The sequence below is a fragment of the Condylura cristata genome, unplaced genomic scaffold (assembly GCF_000260355.1).
Source record: "Condylura cristata isolate star-nosed mole 26May11 unplaced genomic scaffold, ConCri1.0 scaffold00015, whole genome shotgun sequence".
Lineage (NCBI taxonomy): Eukaryota > Metazoa > Chordata > Mammalia > Eulipotyphla > Talpidae > Condylura > Condylura cristata.
In genome coordinates, this window is record NW_004567116.1 from 21,567,273 (window position 1) to 21,591,931 (window position 24,659).

At 36.7% G+C, this 24,659-nt stretch overlaps 1 protein-coding gene across 1 annotated transcript; it reads left to right on the forward strand.

Moving 5' to 3' along the window:
- The first annotated feature begins 560 nt into the window (after positions 1 to 560).
- On the forward strand, positions 561 to 24,372 carry CCDC34 (coiled-coil domain containing 34). Its single transcript, XM_004682969.2, has 6 exons — positions 561 to 918; positions 6,138 to 6,270; positions 13,111 to 13,218; positions 21,200 to 21,358; positions 21,907 to 22,048; positions 23,776 to 24,372. The coding sequence occupies exons 1-6, from the start codon at positions 578 to 580 to the stop codon at positions 23,988 to 23,990; spliced, it is 1,098 nt and encodes a 365-aa protein (XP_004683026.2). The 5' UTR covers positions 561 to 577; the 3' UTR covers positions 23,991 to 24,372.
- Positions 24,373 to 24,659: the final 287 nt, after the last annotated feature.

The window sequence follows — 24,659 nt, forward strand, 5'->3', positions numbered from 1 at the left end:
TTCCCATGAGAAGACAATTAGTTCCCTTTAGATACCAGGCAAATGAGGTGCTACTAAAAATGGTGAGATTATCCTAAAAGTCCATTATCCGATACATTTATAAATTTGGCTGGTGCTCACCATTCTTCCCTCACAAAATATGGCCCTCTGCTGAAAGACAACATGTTTATAATCCTGACCCTGCAAAATCCGGGGACAAGTTTGACATGTGGTTCTTTCCCTTAAAAAACAGATGCCTAATCCAGCGGGAGTAGATGTCATACACCAAATGAACCGCAACACTGCAGCTTCAGGCCCTCAAGTCAGTCGGAAGCCGTACCTTGCCGGTTCGTGGAGTTAAATAAGTTCACAAGTAGCAACCCTCTTTCTGGCCCCACAGGAGAAAGGCCGGGGCGAGGGAGGGCCCTGCGGACCAAGCCAAGCCAGGCAGGCCAGGACAAAGCCCTTGCGGCCTCCACGCGTCGCCATGGCAACGTGGCGTCCGTGCCGGCTGGATTGGCCTGGCCGGGGGCGCGCGGTGCCTTCTGGGATAGCACGTCCCCGCCGCCGCTCCGCCGGTTTGAACTTGGCGGGCGTGATGTGGGCGGCGGGGCAGCTGGGGGCTGCTTTGCCCCCTCGCGACACCAGGTTCCCGACCTACTGCAGGTCCAGGTCTCGGCCCTCCTCGGGGCCCTCCGTCCTTATGGCGGGGGCCCGGGAGCAGGGGCTGGGGGCTGGGACAGTGTGCTCGCTGTCGCCGCCGCTGAGCTGCAGTAGTAATTCCACCATGTCGCTGTTGTCTCCCCTCGGCCACCAGAGCTTCCCGTTCGACGACAACGATGGTGACGGGGAGGAGGAGGAAGACGAGGACGAAGATGCCCATGGCTCAGAGAGCAAGGTGGAGAGCTTGAAAGGAGTGGAGTTACAGGGGTGTGCCAGGTAAACTCGAGGCCACCGGCCCATACACCCGCCGGCCCAAGTCCTTTTAGGCCCTTGTCGGTGCCTTTGCTGGCCAGACACCTTCCTGTCTTAACCCCCAAAGACTGCAGGCACGAGCATCCTGGGGTGCCGCCCCTTTTTGCACATAGTGTCCTGAGCCAGTTCCTGCAAATGATAAGTTTTCTACAATTCTTAATTATTCTTTTCTTGAAAATAGGATCACAACAATCTCATATAGTCTCAAACACACAAAAATTTGCTACCATTGTCGGAATTGTGTATGTATATTCAAAAGTCTGATTTTGATCACCAGAACTCTTGTCCAAACCCATAACACCAAAATGTGGCTTACTGCACCTTAGGGATACCTGTAGCAATTTTGGAAAAAGGCGATTGTCAGTGTGAATTAGGTTGTAGTAAGCAGTATACTTTAATGTTATAAATAATGAACTGAATCACATTTTTTAGCAGTGTCACTCTCAGCATCCAGAGTCAAAGCTGCCTGATTTGAGCACTAAACAGTGGAATAGAAGTCATTAAATTAAAGAGTTTCAGTACCAAAGAGATTACTACAACCATCTTAATTTATTTATTTTACAATTACTCATTCTGCAAACATTTAGTTTGTGCCACATAGTAGCAGAGATACTGAGGACTATAAACAAGATAGACATGATCTTTTTACTACTGGATTTACAGCCTAGTTCAAGCCACCCATTTTACAAATAACAAAATTAACATAGGATACAAATAACAAGTCTGATAAAAAGTATACACCTAGTTATTAACTAGCTGGGTACTATCAGCTACATTCTCTGTTTTCTACATGCCTGTTATTGTTATATAGAAAATAGACCCAAGACCTAACCCTGAAGGTTTATCTTTTTCTGAGACAAGCAGTATGATTCAGTTCCATTTTGGGATAAACTTCCTGCATCCTCTTCAGAAAGCATTTACAAACTTCTGATTATCAAACTCTAAGCCACAGTATCAGGCTATAGGACCCAGGTAAGCAGCAAGATAGCCCTCTCAGTATAAGGTAATTCATACCTGGAGTGAGTGAATTGGGATATGGAGCTATATGAAATGACTCGTATACACAGTTACAGCATTGAAACTCTATGAGAATTACAGGAGTATCCAAGCAAGCCACTTGTCCAGACTGATTGTAGCAACAATAAACCAGTCTTTGCTGATCAACCTAGTAGTATAACTTAGTGGGCAGTATCAATTTTAGGAGTCCATTTTCATAGCAGCCTTCCTGGAATTCTTCGGCCTCAGCTGATTTTTATTTAAAAGCTTTGGGAAATACCTTCTGACTCTTAATCAATAGGACTAAGCAGTAGACAGTTTAACAGCCTAAGGAATGATGATGCCTATCAAATTACAACTCAGTTGCTTTTCATTTTCAGAATCCCCCAAGGGATTAAGAGATTGACGTTAGTATGGGGATGGAAGAGGAGTGATATGGAAAGAAATATCCTAGATTGGAGTTCGGCAGGAACTAGATCATCCCCTTGGAATTCAAATAAAGAATAAGGTTAGGAATGAACTTGGGATGTTGGGTTGAGGATTGGCTTAAAGTTGTATCAAGTAAGACTTTGAACTCACTGGGTATCTCCTTATTAGAGACTCCCTATCCAATACCATTGGTTTATGTGTACCACATATGTTTGAAATTTTTCATAATAAAAAGTTTTAAAAATTTATTCCTTTGCCTAGAATTCCAGAATATCAGAGAGGCAATCATTTAGCCCAGGATCAATGCCTGTTTAATCCATAAATGATTACTGGCAGCATGAACATTAGGAAAAAACATTAATCCAATGACGTGGTATAGAAAATGATGTCCCAAGTGAAGGAATTATGTTGAGAGGAAGAGGTTAATAATGTCTGTTTAAATTGTAGCCATATGTTTTTGTTAAACAAGGGATAGCAGTCTTTGTTATATGACTTTTTTAGTGCTCCTAGGTGTGATTTAACAAATTTAGTAGATGGTATAAAAACAAAACTACAACTAAGCTTCTGAGACCATACTTTAGCTTCCAAGAACCAAAGACCTGAGGGAAGAGCTCACCAGGCCCAGAGCCAGGCGTATTTCTGTTTGCCCTTAGCCAAAGCCAGAAGGAGCTGGTAGCATCCCATGGCTAAGCCTGCCTTTCTTCTCCTAATTAAGTCACTTAACATAAAAAAAAAAAGTTAAGTTAAGATGTGGAATGGAAAGTGGATGTTGTCAGCATTGTGCATGGCAAGTGTCAAATGCTATTAGGCTTCAGAAAGTGGGTGTGCATTTCCTATTTCCTGGAGAACTGATAGAAGCATTTTCAAAAGCTTTAGAAAAATATTGCTTCCTTTTAGGAAAATTAAGTGCTTAGAAAATTTCCTTATTCCTCCTCCCTACCTGTAACTTTCAGTAGTGCCCCAACTAAATGGTTTGGGGATGATGGGATGAGAGGAGGCAGCTGTGTTCTAGGCAATGACCGTCCGCTGTGTGGATTTTATGCCCTTTTACCATCCTTTATTGGTCACAGTGATCGACTATGTAAAGAATAACAGGGAAGGCTTTTTTGAGTCAAACATCAGAAAAGATAATGAGTAGACTTTTCCTGTAGTCTTCTATAATATAATTTGGTCCTGCTGTTTATTCAGCTTTATCCTTGTTTCAATATCATTCTGTGCATTGGAAACCCATGTCTTAATAAATGGCTTGGTCAGAAATGGCTTTTTATCAGGCTTCTGATTACTACTAGAGCTGTGATACATGTGTATGTTACACATTTTGAACACAACTTAAAAATGTTAGGGCAAGACATTTAATACTTAAAATATTATTTAAAAACTGATTCCGTCTTTCAACAAATTTTGTTAGAGCACACTGTATTCTAGACCCTAAGCTAGGCTTTTGTTAAGACATGTTTCTGTCTGTTTAGGAATTCATGTCCTCTAGCGGAGATGGACAAATGCAAAACCCAAACTCCTTATTCCACATATTTTGCAGAGAGTTTCACAGAGATGCAATAAAGACTGCCTGAGTTGAATCTTGGAGAGAGAGTAGGAATTAACTGAACTATTAAGCGACATACACCAAATGGCTCTGAGTGCCGGGCACTGTGTTAGGAGCTTTATCATGCTCTGTCTCCTACTGTAGTACCTGTGAGGTTGCCTCTACTGTTTCTTCATTTTATAGATGAGAAGCAGAGGCTTATTGGAGTTGAAAAATGTGCACAGCTGGAAGAAAATAGGTACCGATTTACCCTCAATGTTTTCTTCCCAAATCTAATCATACTTTTGGCCAAGCGTGGAGGTGAAGGAAAGGCATTTCAGAGTTTTAGGCACAGCTGCAGAGCACAGCACATGGTGCCTGCTCATGAGCCTTTTTCCCACTAACATACGAACTCCTTAAGGACACAGATACTAAGAAATAGCAGGAAAAAAAAAGGCACAAGTAAACTGACACTTAACAGGTAGGAAAAAGTATATAGCAGTGGATGAAGCACTTGGTTGCCAGAAACAGGAATATTCATTTTTTATTATATATATATTTGACATCATACAATGTGTGCTTTCTCATCCCCATATAATTCCCACCACCAGTTCACCCCTGTGTCTCGCGCTCTTCTCTCCCTCCCCTACAGAGAGTCTCTGAGCTATAGTTGCCTGTTAATGTTGTTCTTTTATTTATTATAATTATTATTTTTTCCTGATTTCCTTACTTGGTCCCCCTACATTCTTCTTATAGAGGAAACCAACTGCTATTTTTCTTTTTCTTTCTGGAAAAGTTGGAATATTAAGGAGACAAAGAGGAGATGAGTCTTTAATAACAGTCTCTAGAGTGGCCCTGGGTGCCGAAAGACCATTCTTTACTTGGGTGCTAATTATTCAGCTTTTGCAAAGTTTTATGAGGCTTGTTTATCTAGCCAGGCCCCTGTCATTTTTTATTTACATGTGTCCAATGACTCTTTCTCCTCCCTTCTCTTTAACGTAGCTGTGTATTTTCTTTTCTCGTTCTCAGAAGAGACAGGCTGACAGCTGTGCATGGTAGAAATAGAGACAGGAGGTAGGTTAGGAATCTAGGAAGCTTTAGAGAGTCCAAAAAATGACAAAACAGAGTCAACCAAACATTAAAGAATACAAAGGCTGTATAAACATTTCGTAACTTTATTTTAAAACAATTTCAAACTTACTTGAAGTTGAGAGTATAAAAAGCTTCTGTTCACCCTTCACTAAATCTCTAATTGTTAACATATTTGCTTTATCATTTTCTGTCTATGTACATATTCTATTTCCCCCCCCTAGATTTTTTTTAAAATTTATTTATTCATACAGAATTGGGGTACAGGCAGAGGCTCAGGGGCGGCGAGAGGCTTCACCAGAGATAGAGCGGGGAGCAGAACAGGCAGATCAACAAAGTACACTGCTGAGGGGAGCAGCGGCCTTCAGGAGAGGTCTGCTGCGCCACGTGGATCTCTTCCGGGGCAGGTGGAATCGAATTTATGCGGAAGTGGCTTAAGCTTCTTAGTGCTGTGCTTTCACCCACTGCGCCACCAGGGAGGGCCCTGGCACCCTAGATTTTTTAAGGGAGCAAAAGGGAAAAGTCTGTCCCAGGATCTGGTTAGGATCATGTATTGAATAGTTGTCCAGATAAAAGATTTCTTAAGAATAAAAAATTATTGTTATTGAGGAAAATGGACTGTGTATGGATTATCCCAATGGGTTTTTAATAATGTGAGGTTAGAAGATGAAGGGATGTAAAGGCAGCTTGGTGATTAAGCTAATTCAAATATCTGAATTTTTCATGATCTTTCAATGTACATTTATTTTTTTATTATTTTTTTAAAGGTTTATTGATTTATGCATACAGAACTGGGGTATAGGCCAGAGTTGCAGGGGTAGTGAGAGTACTCACTAGAGAGAGAGTGGGGAACAGAACAGACAGACTGATTAAGTACATTGCTGAGGGCAGCAATGGGTGAGACAGGAGAGGTCTGGTGCACCATGTGGGTCACCTCGGGCGCAGGGGAGTGAACTCACACTGAAGCAGTTGCACCTAGCTTGCAGTGTTGCACTGCAATGTACATTTCTATAGAATTAATTTACATGTATTTATAAATCACCATACTACAAAATTAAATTCTGCTTAGGCCTTCTCTTTATGCCTAAGTGATTTTTCTAAGTTTTTTACCACTACAAGCACTATAGTATCCTTTCTTTCATCATAGTGAATTTTACTCAGAAGATAACCAAGAAAAGAAACAGGTGCCCTTATCAAAAAGCAGCCTGACACCATGGGAAATGTGGTTTGTGGGCAAAGAAAAAGAAGAACGTGATCGTCAGCAGCAGAAAGCTTTAGAGGTAAAACCAAGATAATATGCTTTATATTGAATTCATGAGTTCACAAAGGATAGCTGCTATTGAATTTGAAATGTTAGTGATACTACTCCTCAGAACAAAGTTTTCCATTGTTTGAATCAGTTTGTTGATGTATCAGTTTTAATAACTCTCACAGTACATATATATTATTTGTAAGAATATTTTGAAAATACAGCTAAGCATAATTAAGAAATTTAAATCTCTAATCTTACCATTTGAAGATAACATTTCCTTTGTAAATTAGTATGTGTATATCTGTGTGCATACACACAGCCATGTACACACATATCATATACAGGAGCTTCACCATGTATATATCTAACTACAGGTAAATTCAGCTACATATACTTGGTAAAAATAATTTAAAACACTTTATTTCATTTATTTTTAATCGTATTATTTTGTTGGTTTATAAGCCATATATGATTTGGTGTTGAATCTATCTTCAGATGTAGGTTACCAGACTTGCCCACCACCGAAGCACCAATGATCTTCCAGTATATTCTGTTGGGCTACCTCCTCCTTTAATCCCTCCCTACATCCAATTCTGGTAACCTCAAGTCTATAGTCAACTTTCTGGGGTTTGTTTTGGCTTAGTTTAGTCTGTTCTTTTGTTTCTCTATGTTTCACAGATGAGTGAGTCATCTAATATTTATATTTCTTCTTCTGATTTATTTCACTTAGCATAATCCCCTCCAGTTCCATCCATGTTGCTGAAAAAAGGCAAAATTTCATTTTTTTAAATAGTTTTCCATTGTGTTTGGGATTCTGAGCAATGAATTCCTTATTCTTTGAACTCACTGTTTACAATGTAGGACTTAGCAAACAAACAGATTTGAAAATTTGACATACCCTGTATTAGACTTACTCTCTTACTCTCTGAATTCTTGTTCGAACTCAGTGCCAAATGTCAGTGATGAGGGAGATGAAATAGAAACAAACTTTAGTAGCCTGTTTTCTTCTGATTGCTCTATTACAGATGTATTTCTATACCCTTCCATAGTTTTCAAAATAATTTAAAGATGTCTCGCTAATATTACTATATTTAGAATTTATTACATGTAGAATATAAATGTAGTGCATAAAGTGTACTAGTTCACTGGTGTTGGATATTTAAGTTTATTTCTTTATGTTGGTAACCACGGTGCCATTAAAATCTTTAGAACTAAGGCTTTTCCTTTCATGATCTTCTTTTGACTAAATTTTCTAAATTAGTTTTGAAACTAGCTGTTATATCTGTAGTTGGTTTCTAATCAGGTAGGTAGTCAGGTTCAGAAGGGTTGGCATGATTAGAGGATTTGTGGAAAGCAGTAGCATTCTGCTACTTCTTTCTGCATGATATTTTGTATTCTAAAATAGCACTCATTCCTGCGACCTGCACAGGAGGTACCTCTCAGAAGGTACAGGACTTGCGAAAGCACTTTGGTTTTAAGTAGTAGAAGATAGCTGGTGTTGTTTTTATTGGTGGTTCTTATTGATATCATCTATTCATATCCTTCTGAAAACTTTCTCATTTATATTCAGAATTAAATTATTGAGACTGCAGATGCTTTACCTCAGCCTGTGTTTTAACATTATTAATTTCATTATTTAGTTACCTTCAGGGTATTTATTCACAGTGAGGAACTTAGTTACTTCATGCCACACACACTTGCAATACATGTATACATATATATGTATACACACACAGACAGAGAAACACCATATACATGCATATCTGAAATGGTATCTTTAAAAATATTTTTTAAAGATTATTTATGCATAGAAGAACTGGGGTACAGGCCAGAGATGCATAGAAGGGGGTGAGAGGATTCACCAGAGTGGGGAGCAGAGCAGGCAGATCCACTAAAATACACTGCTCGGGGGAGCAGTGGGTGAGACAGAAGTCTGCTTTGCCAAGTGGCTCAAGCTCCTTGACCGGAGAGTGAACTTGTGCTGCTGTGGCTGCAGATGGCTTCATAATGCAGTGGCTTAACCTGTTGCACCACCAGGGAGGCCATGAAATAATATCTTAATGTTGGTAAAATGTGTTATATTTTGTTTTTATTTTAAGTCTGGTTATAACCCATTCAATGGCTTTTATATTTTTAGTTTGGAAAACACTGATTTAGCTAGCCAGTGGTGAATTAGAGCTCATTTTATGGTAGTCAGCTTTTCTCTGGGCTCAGAAGTTACTGTTAGATTAAGAAAAGGAGGGTCACTTCAAGTCATTTTAGAATCAGCTTACAATAAAGCACTAATTAAATCATAGAAAATTCCTAAGGGAGCAGCCCCGGCTTTGGAGGGCTGACTGAATCTTAGTGTTTCCATTCTAACTTTGTAACCTTGGGAAAGTTAATTCTCTGAACCTCTGTCTCTTCATCTATAGGCTAGTTGTTAAAAGTGGCAGTAGGGGAGATGTTGAAGTGTAAATTTTGGGTCATACTTTCTGGATTCAAAACTTGGAAGTCCAGCAAATCTTTAACCTATTTCTTGATTTCTTTATCAGTGAATAGGGGAAAGTATTTACCTCATTGTTTTGTTATGAGGATTAAATAAACATCAGGATTGGCCTCATTAGAGGCAGCATTCAATAAAAGTTTTTATTGTGTGTGACAGGAGATAATAACTACTGAAAATTTGTTTTGAGAACTGATAAAAATAGTCAACTTAAATTCCCTATAAGAATGAATTTAGGGACTGTAGCAAGGTAAAATGGTTGAAAGAATCTTTTGATATATTTGGTAGTTTGCCATTTTCTAGCTAATAGATGTAATAGAGTTATTACTTAATTCTGAAGCAATTAAAGTAATTTAGTATGAATTTTACTGAATCAGGTCATGCCAGAGATACCTTAATAGACCAGCTGTTCAATTTATTATACAACAATTTTGAATTGTTGGGGTACTCACATTTTTTCCAAACTATTTCCCTTTATTTTCTCAACACACACTTTATTTATTTTCTCTCCTTGGTCACTGTATTCTCTAACTTGTTTACAAATCAGCATAAAAAGCACAGATTTTTAACAGTAATCAACAGTTCATCCCAGATCCCTACTAAAGCATGAAGTTCAGAGAAGTAACTGTGTCAAAGAGAAGTTTAAAGGTTTCAGTTAGTGCTGAACTGGGACTTGATCCTACTTTTTTTTTTTTTTTTTTTTTTTTTTTTTTTTTTTTTAAGATTTATTTGTGCATACAGAACTGGGGTACAGGCCAGAGGCTCAGGGGTGGCGAGAGGCTTCACCGAGACAGAGACAGAGTGGGGAGCAGAACAGGCAGATCTACGAAGTACACTGCTGAGGGGGAGTAGCAGGTGGGTCAGGAGAGGTCTGCCCTGCCATGTGGTCATCTCTGAGGCAGGTGGGAATCTAATTCATGCGGAAGTGGCTTTAGCTTCTTAGTGCAGTGCTTTAACCTGCTGCGCCTGCCACCAGGGAGGGCCTGATCCTACTTTTTTTTGACTTCCACCTTAAGTCAGAATTCTTCCATGGTACCAAAATGGCATTTATCAATACATGGTCAGTATTTAATTTTCAATATACACTGGCATTCTTACTTTCTCCTTTGACAATTTAAATGGTTGTTGGGACATTAGAAAGATCATTCTCTTTCATAAATTTAGTTTTAATTTCAGTAACACACATTTAGATTTTTTCCAGGTATCTTTGTAAAATTGAATTTAAAAAAATGATTTAGTTCATTAAAATTACCCATTTATAAAATTTGTATACTTGTAGCTATGTTAAAATGATAAACATGGCAAATTTGAATGTACATAATGCTAATGTATTATGCAGTGTATATGAAAACCACCATATTGGTTTTATAGATCGTATAATTGTCACTTAATTTTTTTTTTTAAGAGTTCCTTGGTAGACCACCCTAAACTCTCTGTGACCTTTGGTTAATTCTAATTTTTAACATTTGCTCTAGCATTTTAGTACAATCTGTTATAAATTATAAAAATTATCTAGTTTGTAAAAGCAGGTGCTTTTTTTTTAATCCCAGTGTCTTGCCTTTGGCCATTTCATTCATCAGCTTTTAATGAAAGAATAGGGCAGGATATAGAGCTGGTGAAACTCAAAGCTGTCAGTTTTTTGTTTGTTACCTTCAATGGTAAGGAGATCTTACCACTGAAAGTTAGCAAAAGCTATCGAAATGAAAATGCATATTTAGGGTCCTTTTTAGATTTTGGTTTTCCATAATCAAGAGTTTCCTCTGTGGGAAAATAGCTATAATTCTGTTGAAATGCAGTGGTGTACCAGGAGAAAACTAAGGGGCGTTGTGAGAGGAGACTCCAGGCCTGCCTCGGCACTGAACAGATGGAGACATTCAGAGTGGGGACTTCTAAGAGGGCCGCCTTGGAAGGGAGGATTGTGTCCTCAAATGTGATATATATTCAGCAATGGCAAATTACTTAAACAGACATCCTGAGATTAGAGTACTCTTTGGTCAATGGTAGGCTTTTCACAGCACTTTCTGACCTTTCTTTGATCTTTAACTCTCCATCAACATTTAGCTAAAATTTGTGAACCATGAAATAGGAAACAAATTTTGTTTTTTTCCCCTGATTTTTGAGTTTAATTATATGAGAAATCTTATAAAGGTTAATAAGTATAATCAATCAAATCTTTAGTCTGTATTTAAGTAATTACTTTTTCTTGAAAATAAAAATCAGGACTATTTTAGAAAATTTTGGGAGATGTGGTTTTTCGACCCAGCCTGTGACACACACATTCCCCTTCTTGTTTCCTGATACAAGTAGAGACCAGACCGCCTTCTCCTTATAGCCCATGTGTTATGGAATCTCCTAGTCTCCTCACAATAGCCCTGCTCTCTTCAAATATGATCTTCAACCTTTATCATCAAGTGCTCTAAATCACCCCTTTGGCAGTATATTCCTGCTTCATAGTGTTCAATTTATTCTACCTATCTCAAAAGAGCTTATTCCAGCTTAATGCCACACTCTAATTTTCTGGTCTCGTCCCCAACTCACCCTTCTAGTTAAACTTTCTTCCCACTATTCCTCTTGCATTCTCCATTTCTGATAACTCTGGTCCACACCATATCTTTATTTCCCCTTTTCTAAGTTCTTTTAGATACAATACCTTGCAATGTAGCACTTAATTTGTTTGTGTGTATGGAATCAGATTAGATCAGACTTCTGGAGTTTTATCTCTGTATCTCAGTTCTTGCTACTTTTATGTAGTAGGCATTCCATTAAAGCGTGACAACAGACCTTTGAATAATGTTGCTTCATTATAATGTTGATGAGGAAAAAAAGAAATCCTTCCAGCTGTGCACTTTCCTTCTATGTCATTTTGCTTAAAGTGGTAGTTTCCAGAAACTTAAAAATAGTCAAGGAAATCAGAGGTAATGAAGAACCCTTTTAAAAGATACAATTTGTACTTTAGGTGGGAGGGTGCAGTATAATGTTTAAAAGACTTTCAGAAGAAAAAGAAAAATATTGGAGCGTTTCACTTATAGGAAGAATGTAGAAGAACCAAAATAAGGGATCAGGGGAAAAAAATATTAATTAAAAAACAAAATTAACAGATAGCTATAAATTAGACACTCTGCACAGGAGAAGGAGAGAGAGGGATCAAAACAGTAAAGAACACAAGGGACTATGGTGATGGTGCACATGTGAATTGGCAGTGGGGAATTTTACAGAAAGACAGCTAAGAGGAGAAAGCATGCATTGTACAAAAAGAAAGAATGATGTAAAATATAAGTAAATACATAAATGTAAAAAAATGTTAAACTAAGTTTAAAAACATTGATCAAAGACTTTCTGAGTAAGTGAGGGCAGCTCTTTCATATGCAGAAGAATTTAGGCTGAGGGGTCCTATAAAGTGAGAGGTTCCTATGACCAGTTGTTCTAAAGTACAAGAGATACAACATTCCTGGTGTAAATTTTATCATCACTTTTTGTAACAAACTGGGATTGTCAGAGAGCTGAAAAATTGTCCTTCCCACAAGTACCTGTGCCCAGGTAGGTCTTTGGGAAAGGGAGGGTTAGGCAGGACTAGGGGCTAATCAAAGACTTATAAAAGGATCTGATTATTAGTATCTAAGGAGGGAGAAGAAAAATAACCAGTAATTATGGTCCTAGAGTCCTAGGAAGTCTAGTTTGAACAGCATTCTCAACTAATGCAGTAATTGAACTGATGAGTGACAGTGGTGGCATTCAGCTTGCAGTTTTATTCGGCCATACCTTCCACATTCTTTCTCCTGTGGAAATGCCCAAACGTGTATGTTCGAGTGACAGCACGGCAGTTAAATAATCTGGGATATGAATGTGGTTTTGTCTTACACTCTAGCAGCTATAAAATCAGTGAAGAAAAGCCTGGATTCTTTTTTTCCCCCTAAAGAAAATCAAATAGTTTCCTTACGTTTCTTCTGTGGTATAAGTCAGAATTAAAATTTTAATTTAAGGATTATTTAATTCCCATCCTTTATTTTCCTCAAGAAACTAGAAGCTTTTTATAACTGTAAAAAAGTTGTAATTCTCTTGAGATACAGCCAATAGCATAAGTGATGCCAAAATTTATGTGTGGGAAAGTTGATTTCAATGAGTGTAATTTAGCTCAAGTTTAGTCTAAGAAACCAGTGTTTCGCTGCCAGGCAGTTATTTGCATTTCTAAAAAATGATTTATACTTTTAACTGAAGCTTTCTTTTCATCATAGACTAGTTACTTAAGTAAGTCATTGTCACTAATGGTATATTTTCTATAAAGGAAACTATATCCTTGTTTAATCTGGCTAACCTTGGCCTTTTTTAAAATGTTATTTGAGTGCTTCTATTAAATGTTGCCTATTGTTTGAATAATATCCACAGGAATTAAATCAAGAACTAGAAAAAAGAAAAGAAATGGAAATACGTGAAAAAAGAAAGATAATTGCTGAAGAAAAGCACAAGGAATGGGTTCAGAAAAAGAATGAACAGGTAAGGAGGAACAGAAATGCACACACGCCTAATGAAGTCTTGTTTGCAAAGCTTCCTTCCCGTTGTGCCTCACTGCCTAGTTTTTTTGTATTTGTCTTTGGACTCTTTCTTCACTAGTTTCTCTCTTTACTCTCCCTGCACGGACAGACCTTTATCTAGTCTGCCTCCTGTTCTTTGCTCTTGGCTTCTCTCTTTTCCCCAATGTGGCTTCCACTTGTGTCTTTCTGCAGAGTCATGAAGTCTTCTTACTCAACCTCACTTTCTGGAATCTTGGATTTCCATTTGGTAGATCAGTAGGCACCTCTAAGCCTAAAATTCTAAATGTGTTTTTGCCTATTCTCCCCTCACAGAACAATTCTGATTCCTTGATTTAGGTTATTATTACTCCTGTCATCTCAGTCTCTTTGGCATACTCAGAGTTCTGTTGTTAGTGCCTTTCCTTTACCGGGACCACTCTCCCACCCGGGATCTCATTCTGTTGGTTCTCATTCTAGCTTTCAACTTATTTATTGTTGATTTCTTCATACTGAAATGTAAGCTCCATAAGGACAGGGATTTTTGTCTCTCTATTTTAGTTCCCCAGCAACTGATCAGTACCTGACATAAGATGCCCCCAAATACTTATTAAATGAGTAAATCTGTTGATTTTGCTAAAGAGGTCTAATATCACTCCCCAACTCAAAAAATATTTTTCATGATTCCCCTCTGACCTCTGACTAATTTTTTTTTTACATTCTGGCTTGACTGGTGAAAGACTTCTCTCCACTCTCTTAGTCCTGTCTTCCTCTACCAGTGATCCCTCTCCTGCTGCCTACAAACATTCTCTTGGGAGTATGGTGATACTTCTTTGGAGTATCAGTTTTACTGGAAATTTTTGAGAGGAAAAGGTTATTTTTGTGTGAAAGCAAGTACAGATAATTAAAGAAGTAGAACATAAATTTTCTGTTATTTTTAAGCCATAGATTAGATTTCAACTAAATCTTGACCTTTAAACTGTGTTCCCCACCCCTTAGGGATATCTTGTCCATGAGAAATTTTGAGAACATTTTTCCCTTTTGCTGTTTCTCACTTCCTTATACTCAGATATAGGGCATTTTATCAGCATGGATATATCTGATTATACATGGAGGATATCTCATTATATCCTCCACCCCACCTTTCCCTGTATTACTACACTTCCTGCATGACGTGTTTGCATATCCCGTACTGGGAACTTTCCTTCTGTGAGTCCTTATCCATTTATTACACTCAGTCATGTACTGTGCTGTATTATATATATGTTTTGTTGCTGTTTTGTTCTATGCATGTCTTCATGTCCTTTGTAACTTTAAGGCTTTCAAGGATAGGGATTATTTTATATTTTTATCAATTTCCAGATCTAACATCATGCTTTGCAGTATAGTAAGCACTTGTTACGGGAGTGAAAGAATAAAAATATTAATAAACGTTTGGTCTGTAACTCTTGAATCTCGTGCCCAATGGTACTAGTGAAGGCACCAAGAAAGTACTTCTGTAAATTAAAGATGACATAATTTTCTATCCGGGTATTGTAAGAAAAAATTAGCTAAAACATGTGTTGTAACCATACATACATTTGTTTCTTATGTCAGATTGATTTCTTAAGGTTTGCTTCATCCTATACTAGAAGATTTTGTGTGTGTGCATAGATCCAAAAGTCAAAATAAGACTGTAGCCATTACTAGCTTTCTAGAACCTTTTTTGAAGTTTGTAACTGTAAGAATGTTTTTACATCTACAGAATATATGTTCTTTTCTCTAAAAGCTTCTGTTATCTCTAACTCCATTAAGCTCATTTTACCATGCCAATCAAGCATGGTTGTTGTTTGTCTAAGATGTAAGATACTGCTGAGAGATGATATAGTCACTGTTTTAATTAGTAGCAGAAAATCTAATCCAATTATTTGAGAAAGAAAATTCTTTTGGGGGGGAAGGAAATGGCTTGACTTGACATAAATCACTAATTATTGAAAGCAAGACTCCATAAGTTGAGAATAGTTCAAAAATGAACCCTGCGAAATTAAATTTACTTAATCTGGACAACTTTTGTGCATGTTAAGCAATAATTGATTACTCTATTTTTTTTCTTTTTCTTTAAGACCTATCAGATTTCGTATTTCAGTCTTAGTTACATTTACCTCTATTTGTAAAAACTGCTCTCCTGGTTCTTCTCTTCCTGTCTGGCATCTTAACTTTTTTCTCCTCTGTTTATATTTCGTGGTGTGTGGTCCTTTGCTGCAGCCAGTTTCATTCACATTTTAACTATATCTGTGGCATTACTTTCTCCAAGTCGTTTTTACTGTGTTCTATCAAAAAATTAGACAAAAAGAATGTATGTATTCATTCTTCTGGCTGTAAATTGTTAAATCTTTTTGAAGTAAATGGCTTATCTCATCTCATCTCTTACATTTGTGTTGCTGTTCTAATTCATCTTCTAGCTTTGTTTTTTTAAATGTATATTTTTTAAAATCTTCACTGTAGTTTAAAAATATCTAATTCTCAAAAAAAATTCTAATTCTCAATTAAAAATCTAATTCTTGAGACATAAAACTGATTTTGTAATGTAAAATATTAACTCAGATCAACAAAGTATGTGGCTGATAGCACTGCTATTAGTGAATCATCTGTATTCAGCACATTCACTCCATATTAGATAAGCAGAAAGAACCAAGATAAAAATTCAGGAACTTTAAGTAGCTCATTGTTTTGTCAGTTTCCTTCAGGTATAAGAACCAAAGGTTCTCTCAGGTCACCATCATTTTTTTTTAAACTTATTGTGGTGTTCTATATGGTATAGAGTCAGATTGCCAGAGGGCCCTACCTGATGGTGCAATGGGTGAAAGTGCAGCACTATAAAGCTGGCCCCAGCCACTTCAGCTTGAATTTGATCCCCAGCCAGGGAGGTGACCCACATTGTGTGGCAGACCTCGCCTGACCCATCCACTGCTCTCCTTAGCAGTGTATTTCAGTCAGTCTCCCTGTTTCTGCTCCCCTCTCTGTCTTTGGTGAGTCCTCCAGCCTGTGCCCCAGTTCTGCATGCATGCATAAATAAATCTTTTAAAAAATGTTTTTTTTTTTAAAGAGATTCAGAATGCCAGAAAAATCCAGTGCCTCTCATTCATAGGCTACCACTTTCAGTACTTCTCTTTGAGTGCCTGTCTTGTTCTTTTGTTAATTAAAGGCAGTCCATTCTCCCTTCTCTAGCTGAAATCCTAGTTGTAAAATGAACTTCATTGAACTAAAATCGACATGTAGTGATATAAACCTAAGTTTGATAATATACATAGATACCTATATAACCAGCACCACAGCCTAGAGAAAACATTTCAGTCACCCAAAAAGTTCCTTTGGGGTCCTTTACAGTGAACCGTGGCTCCCCACTCCCATTCAGATCCTACTCCTAGGATACCATTAATATGATTTCTGTTTATTTGAATTAGATATGACTTCTAGAATTCCCTTTAAATAGAATCATGGGCTATTATATACACACATATTTTGATATATATGTGTTTGTTCTTTTTGCTTTAAAATTTCCTGATAGTTCATGTATTATTTTTTTGTTTTGTTTAATTTTTTATCGCCGATTGGTATTCTGTTCTTTGGAATACCACAGATTGTTCATCCATTCACTAGTTGGTGGTCATTTAGATTGTTCTCACTTGTGGGGTATTATAAATAAAATTCCATAACCATCATGTACAGGTCTTTCTAGGGGCATTTATTTTCATTTCCCTTGGGTAAATGCCGTGGAGCTGACATGCTAGGTTGTGCAGTAAGTATGTTTCATGTTGTAGGAAATTGCCAAATTGTTTTTATAAATACTTGCCCATCACTGTTGTAGGAAAGTTCCTCTTGCATCACATCCTTGCCAAACTTGACATTGTCAGCCTTTTCACTTTAAGTCATTGTAGTGAATGTGTATGGCATGTGATTATTGTTCTTTCTTTTCCCTGTGCTTATTGTATTCATTTGATTGGTCATCATGACAAAATACCACAGACTAGGGGTCTTAAACAACAGAAACTTAGTTTCTTACAGTTTTAGAGGTTAAATATCTAAAATGAAGGTGTCAGCAAGTTTTTTTTTTTTTTTTTTTAAAAATTATTTATTTGTACATACAGAACTGGGGTACAGGCCAGAAGCTCAGGGGCGGCGAGAGGCTTCACCAGAGACAGAGTGGGGAACAGAACAGGGAGATCGATGAAGTACACTGCTGAGGGGAGCAGCGGGCGGGTCAGGAGAGGTCTGCCACGCCATGTGGTCACCTCCAGGGCAGGCGGGAATCGAACTCATGCGGAAGCGGTTTTAGATTCTCAGTGCTGTGCTTTAACCCGCTGCGCCACCAGGGAGGGCCGGTGTCAGCAAGTTTTAACTTTTCTGAGACTTCTTCCTTGGCGCGTAGCTGGAAGCCTTCTCTCTCTCTGTCCTCACATGGCCTTTTCTTTGTGCATGTGGCTCCGCAGTTCTCTTACTTCTCTTATAGACAGTAGTCCTGTGGGTTAGGGTCCTACTCTTATGTCCTCACTTAAACATTATTATCTCTTTAAAGGTCCCAAGTCCAAATACAGTGACACTAGGATGGAGACCTCAGCATAAGAATTTGGCGGGAGGGAAGGCACAATTCAGTCCATATCACTTAATGACTTGTTTTTACATCTCTAATTTTTGTTTTGTGTTGGAATAACTTTTCTTGCCTATTTTGTAGAGAGATTGTGTGGCTTATTATTGTAAGAGTCCTCTATATGTTCAGGCTACAAGTCTTGTCACATTTATTTTGCCCATAGAATTATTTAATGTGCATTTTGAAGAGCAGAAGCTTAAAAGTTGATGAAGCTTCACATTCTAGTTTTTTTTACTTTAGTTTGTGGATATTGTGTCCCATTTGAGAAATGTTTGTCTATCCCAAAGATGTAAAAATATTCTCCATTATTTTCTTCCAAAAAGTGTTTGTAACTTGAGCTTAGCCTGTATGCATATTTTTTTGCTTTAAGTTTAATGTGTGGTATGAGTTATAGATCAAGGTTAATTTTCTGCATATAAATAGCCAACTGCTCCAATATTACATGTTGAAATGTAATATTCAGTTACCTTGGTAATTTGATTTCAATTGCGCATATATGTTTGGGTCTATTTCTCAACACCATTGTTTCATGGATTTATGTCCTATGCCAGTATCATACTAGCTTATTACTATAGCTTTATAATTCTTGAATTTATAATTATTTTAATTAGATAGTGTGAGTCCACCAACTTTTTTCTTTTTCAGAATTCTTTGTTGGTCTGCATCTTCCATATACAATTTAAAATTAGTTGTTTAATGTCCGCCATAGTGTCCCCAATAGTGTCTGACATTGAGATTATATTATTTATTTAGGTCACTTTGAAGAAATCTGCCATCTTAGTCATACCAAATTTTATATCTGTAAAAAAATAACCCATTATTTGGGTTATCTTTGATTTCTGTCAGTAATGTTTATAGTTTTCTATCTACAAGGGTATTATGATTTTTTTTTAGATGTATCAGTAAGCATTTCATATTTTTGATGATGGGAGAAGATATCTTCCTTCTTCCTGATATTATCTTACAATTTCCATGCCTTCTTTTGCTACCTTAGTAACACTAGTCCTTAAAATGAATTCAGGTGTATTCTCCTCTCTTTAAAATTTTTGTTATAATTGGTATTTTTCCTTAAATATGTGCTAGCTCTACTAATTGAAGGAGCTTTGTTGGTAGGATAGTTTTTAATTCTAAATTGTTATCAGTAGATGACTGTTCAGATACGGTATTCTCAAATCAGTTTTTGTAAAGTGGTATGTTTTAAGGAATTTCAGCATTTAAATTGTTGAACTTATGACATAAAATTGTTTTTAATGGTATCCGTAAAATCTGCAGTCACCTATTACTTACTAGCTGTGTAACCGTAGGCAAGTTGCTTAACCTCTTTGTGCCTTAGTTTCCTCATTTGAAAAATGAGAAGATAATAGCATCTATCTTGTATTGTGAGTTGTAAGACCTTAGTTGACATGGTAACTACATGTAAATTGTGTGAAATAATAAGAACCAGAGTTAGCATTCAGTGTTAGCTGTAATAATTAAAAACAATGTAGGGATTTGACTCCCTTACTGATGAGGTCATGGGAGAGAGTCTTGAGCCAATCGGATTGAGCAAGATGTGCTCTTAGATCTTTTTAAATTTGTAGATTTCCTGACAGTATGAAGTTGTTGACCTTTAGTATTATTTCAATGGATATTGGGTTTTCAGCTTAGAAAAAATTCTTTATTGCTGCTATTGGCTGGCCAAGAGGGAGGACATATTGCAACCTGGGGAATAAGTAGAGCTTTGATTTTCAAGACCTGCCTTTTGCACACAGCATAGGATATATGTTGTATGTAGCAAATGTTTGTTTTTCATATTATTTACATTATTTATAAACTTTTTTTTTTAAGAACTGGGGTAAAGGCCAGAGATGCGGAGGGTGAGAGGATTCACCAGAGACAGAGCAGGGAGCAAAACAGGCAGTTCAACAAAGTACACTGCTGAGGGGAGCAGTGGGTGGGCCAAGAGAGGTCTGCCACGCCATGTGGTCACATCCGGGGCAGGCGGGAATGAACTCATGAGGAAGTGGCTTAAGCTTCTCAGTGCTGTGCTTTAACCTGCTGTACCACCAGGGAGGGCCTATTTACATTATTTATATTAAAGTGTTGTACAAGATAGTTTTAAGGGAAGAACTTCTCGTTTCTTTGCTTCATGAAGGGCGATAACGTGATATTTATATTGCATAGACTGTATGCCTTGTCGATTATTTTCTAAATCATATTTTTGAAAAAGCAAGTTAAGTGTTCCTTTGGTTATTTAGAATTCAACTATGTTGGTGGATCATCTTTTGAAATAGAAAGGGAAAAAACAGAATTTTCAATATTTTTTTCTATAATGAACTAGTTAATAAATATTTTAGACTTTGTAGTCCATACAATCTTTGTTGCAACTACTCAGCTTTTCTGGTATAGTGCAAAAGCAGCCATAGGCCTAACTATGTAAATTAATGGGCCCAGCTACATTTCAGTACAACTTTATTTATAAATACAAGTGAGCTAGTGGAACAGATTTGACTAGCAGACAATAAATGTGCAACATGAGGTCCCTGTAAGACTTATAAGAATTGCATAGCTAGTGTTTTGCCTGAATGCGCCAATATAGCACTACTTAATGGGCCAAAATGTTACTCATGTGCTTTCTGTAATTCACTTGATGGTGAAGTTTATTCAGCTATTCATATTGGCAAACTGTTCAAGAAAGGTGTGCATTCGTGTCTCCTATTTTAGAGTAAATGATTAAAAATGCTATGGTTGGGCCCTCCCTGGTGGCGCAGCAGGTTAAAGCACAGCACAAAGAAGCTTAAGCCACTTTCCACGCGAGTTCGATCCCCGCCTGCCCCAGAGGAGATCCACATGGCGAGGCAGACCTCTCCTGACCTGCCCGCTGCTCCCCTCAGCAGTGTACTTCGTCATCTGCCTGTTCTGCTCCCTGCTCTGTCTCTGGTGAATCCTCTCACTCTCCGCATCTTTGGCCTGTAACCCAATTCTGTACGAATAAATAAATAAATCTTTTAAAAAAAATTGCTAAGGTTCAGGGCAATCAAATAGGTTGTAATTTCTCTTCACTGCCTCATTCAACATATCTTTACTGAGCACCACTGTTTCCTCTGCACTCTTTCCAGTTCTGCGCCTGCTTTGGTGAGTTTATCTCTTCCCTGCCCTCATGAGAGTTATAGGCTAGCTAGTGGACTGGCACTGATTTATCATTTGCAGGTTTGGTATATATTGTCATAAGCCATATGCACCACTGACTTGCCACCTATTTTAAAAGATAACTAAGGTTTAAGAAGTAACTTTATAATGCAGTCCTTATATGAGGAAAAGTGCAGGTATCTCAATTAAAATTCCTCCACTTTTATTGAAGCAAAGAAAAGAAAGGGAACAGAAAATTAATAAAGAGATGGAAGAAAAAGCTGCAAAAGAACTGAAGAAAGAACATTTGCAAGAAAAAGCAAAAGAAAAATATCAGGAATGGCTAAAGAAAAAAAATGCTGAAGAATGTGAGAAGAAGAAGAAAGAAAAGGTATTTTTATTACTATCACCAGTTAGAACACATGACTTTAATGTTTACCTGTGCCTACCATATTTTAGAAAAGTATTGAAGTCTGTTAGCATAAGGAATCACATGAAGCTGTTATCTCTTTTTATTCTATTTTTACTGTGTTTAAACTTTAAGAATGAATATGTATATGTATTTTTCTCTAGTTCAGAAAAATTAATAAACACTGATTTTAGTCAGATTCAAAATTTTTCACTGTTGTTGCCTTTTAATATCTTTGATGTTCCTTTATGGAAAGTCTTATACTATAAGTTATTTTTCTTTTAAGTAACAAATTGCTTTTTTCTTTTTGGGGTTGATATCTTATTGTAGTTTAGAGTTATACTCCTTCATTTCATATCCCTAGTCTTGTCAAACTGTGCTTTCAGATTATAGAAATATGATTGAATATGTATGGTCACTCATAAGCCATTTGAGTGGGAAGCTATTAAGGAAAAAAAATCAGTAGACTCTGAGTGAAATTTTTAGTCAACAGTATATCCTTGGAGATTCTTTGGTCTTGTCATTTCAAGGAAAAAGAAAAACAACGGCAAACTGAATTACAAGAAAAAAAGGAGATAGCAGAAAGAAAGTTTAAAGAATGGTTGGAAAATGCAAAAAATAAGCCTCGCCCAGCTGCAAAGAGCTATGGTTATGCCAATGGAAAGCTTACAGGTTGGTTTTATGTCATGTGGTTTACATAAATATGGTTTGTAGGAACAAATATTACACATTGACAGAAATAGAAATGTGTAAAAATCACTTTTCTTTCAAATTGCTATTTTCTGAAAGACAAACATACTATGTTGCTGTGGAGATACTACAAATTTATTGTCCCTCTCCATAAATCTCAAAGCAGTAGTTGTAAAACTGCAAGGCAATAATTTCTAACAACAAGAAACAGTAAAAGTCTCTTACTTTTCTGGATGATACAGCCTTAATCAGGATGTGTGTTAAGGGGCATTTTTCCTTCCTTTCTTCTAACTTTCTAAGACAGAGCTTCCCGTGCCTGGGGCCTTCTGCTTTTGCAGGGTGTAGTGCTGAACAGCCTCTGAGCCAGACTGTAGTCGGCATAGCCTTTAGGCGTCATCTGATTATAAATGGTGATGCAGGTTTTCCTTTGTGTTTCATGTTGGAAGTTCATACCTTGCTGACAGCTGCCTTCACTTGTTTAAGTGATTTATTATGAAAAACTCCCCATTCTGTTTTGTTCACACAATGGTACATATTCCAGACTTTGTGTTGACCATCTTAGTGAAGTGTGTGTTGACATATCTATGCAGTCAAAGTGGGCTGCCCATGTCTGAGTGACACATTCCTGCTGTCAGTATTGAGGCCTCTTGTCCATGCCACAGAGGTCATCCATTACAGCTACTGAGCATGGGCTGCACCTTCTGTTTTCATTCTTGTTTGAAAAAAGGAGTTATAAGTATTGGTTTTAAACAGATGATGAGATAGTAAGGTTAAAACTGCAGATGAGAAATATATTGACTAGAATTGATTTTTAAAAACAATCCATTCTATAGTAAAACAAAATTTATTTAGTAGACTAAAATTAAATAATAAAGTAAAAATCATAAAGTAAGTATTAATCTTTTGCACTGTAGTAAATGAGTTTTATTCTAGTAAATACCCTATTTCTCTTCACATGCTCTATATTCTCTTGGCTTTAAGTTTCTGTTCCTTACATCACTATCATTTACACAAGTTAGGAAGTAGAGAAATTTAGATGACTATGTAATTGGAAGATTCAGATATGCTACCAAAGTGTCGCTCCTTCACAGTTATTAGATGTCAGTCATCTAACGCTTTACAGGCTTCATATACATCCCAGTAGGAGAGCGTTCCCTAATTCATATTCAGAATGAGAGTGACATGACATTTTATTAATTTGAGTGATAGTAATTTTGAATTTCAGGGATTCTATGTGATTCACTGATTCTAAGAATCTTTATTTACTATACATATATGCAAAATGATATTTTCTATGGACTTAAAGTATATTGCTAGGGGAAATTAGCACATAATCATTCATAGTTTTGAGTTAAGAAAAGGAGACCTTGTTTAACTTAAGAATTCTAAAATTAATTTTAGTAAAAAGTTTTGTAGGAGCTTTTATTTATATGAACTTTAATGTTGACATTCTTTGGACTCTTGGAATTATCTTTTATATTTTAGCTTATACTGCAATATTTATTGTATTTTAAGTGTCCTTTGAAAATATTAAATAGTTTAAATTTTCGTTGAGTCAAATTGGTTTATCACTGGTATTTTTGGCATCCCATTTTGGTTTCTTGACATTTTTAAACATTTTTTTCTAGGTGTTTTAAAATAAGTAGTCTCTTTGTTCTCAAGAAGGTTTTTCTTTTTTTTTTTTTCTCCTGATTTTTAAAAAATTTTAGGTTTTTACAGTGGAAATTCTTATCCAGAACCAACCTTTTATAATCCAATTCCATGGAAACCAATCCATATGCCTCCACCCAAAGAAGCTAAGGATCAATCAGGAAAGAAGATCAGAAAGCCCGTTATAAGTCAGCCACACAAACCACCATCTCTGGTAGTTCATAAAGCCAGCAGTAGTCTTTGCCTTGGAACTCTTGGCAAACTGCAGAGATAGTAAATGTGGGAAATTGCATTCTGGTATTTGGTGCTATTTAATTTTTTAAGTTAGAGATTGATTTTTTTACTCCTTACTATTTCAACATTGATGTAATTATTGACAAACACAAATTTTGCATGTGTATACGGAGTCCTTAGAGTTTATTGGAGACAATTTTTATAGATATTTTCATTCTTACAATTATTTCAAGGTTGATCCCACATATTGTTTCACAGGATCAGTGACTAAATATCTAACAAGTGGTTTTGCATTTGGCTTCTGTTAAAATCCACTGTGCTACCAATAAAACCAGCATTTTTTCTTGTGCTCTTTTATACTCCATGTTGTTTGTTTGTGTTTATATTTATGAATATTAGATTAAGTCATTCAAGCCACTATATTTAACCTGGATGCTAGAGATACTAAGTGTTATACTTTTCACTTGTAGATATTTTGAAATAATCAAAATCATGTTTTATAACAAAGAAATGAATTTGGAATTTTTAAAAGGAAACGTTTAAAACTTTATTTTGTGCTCTGGGTCTTAGATTGATACATAGTAATCTTGAGACATTAACAATATTTTGTAGCACTTGGTAAAACTACTTTTATGTTATTAATAGGTTGCTAGTTTTGAAATTAGGATTATTAGTGCTTTATTTTTTAATATTAAATGCTATGTGATAT

Coding starts and splice junctions, on each gene's coding strand:
- CCDC34 (XM_004682969.2), top strand. CDS start 578: ATGTGGGCGGCGGGGCAGCTGGGGGCTGCTTTGCCCCCTCGCGACACC. Junction 13,219..21,199: donor TTCAGAAAAAGAATGAACAG/GTAAGGAGGAAC, acceptor CTTTTATTGAAG/CAAAGAAAAGAAAGGGAACA. Junction 21,359..21,906: donor AGAAGAAGAAGAAAGAAAAG/GTATTTTTATTA, acceptor TGTCATTTCAAG/GAAAAAGAAAAACAACGGCA.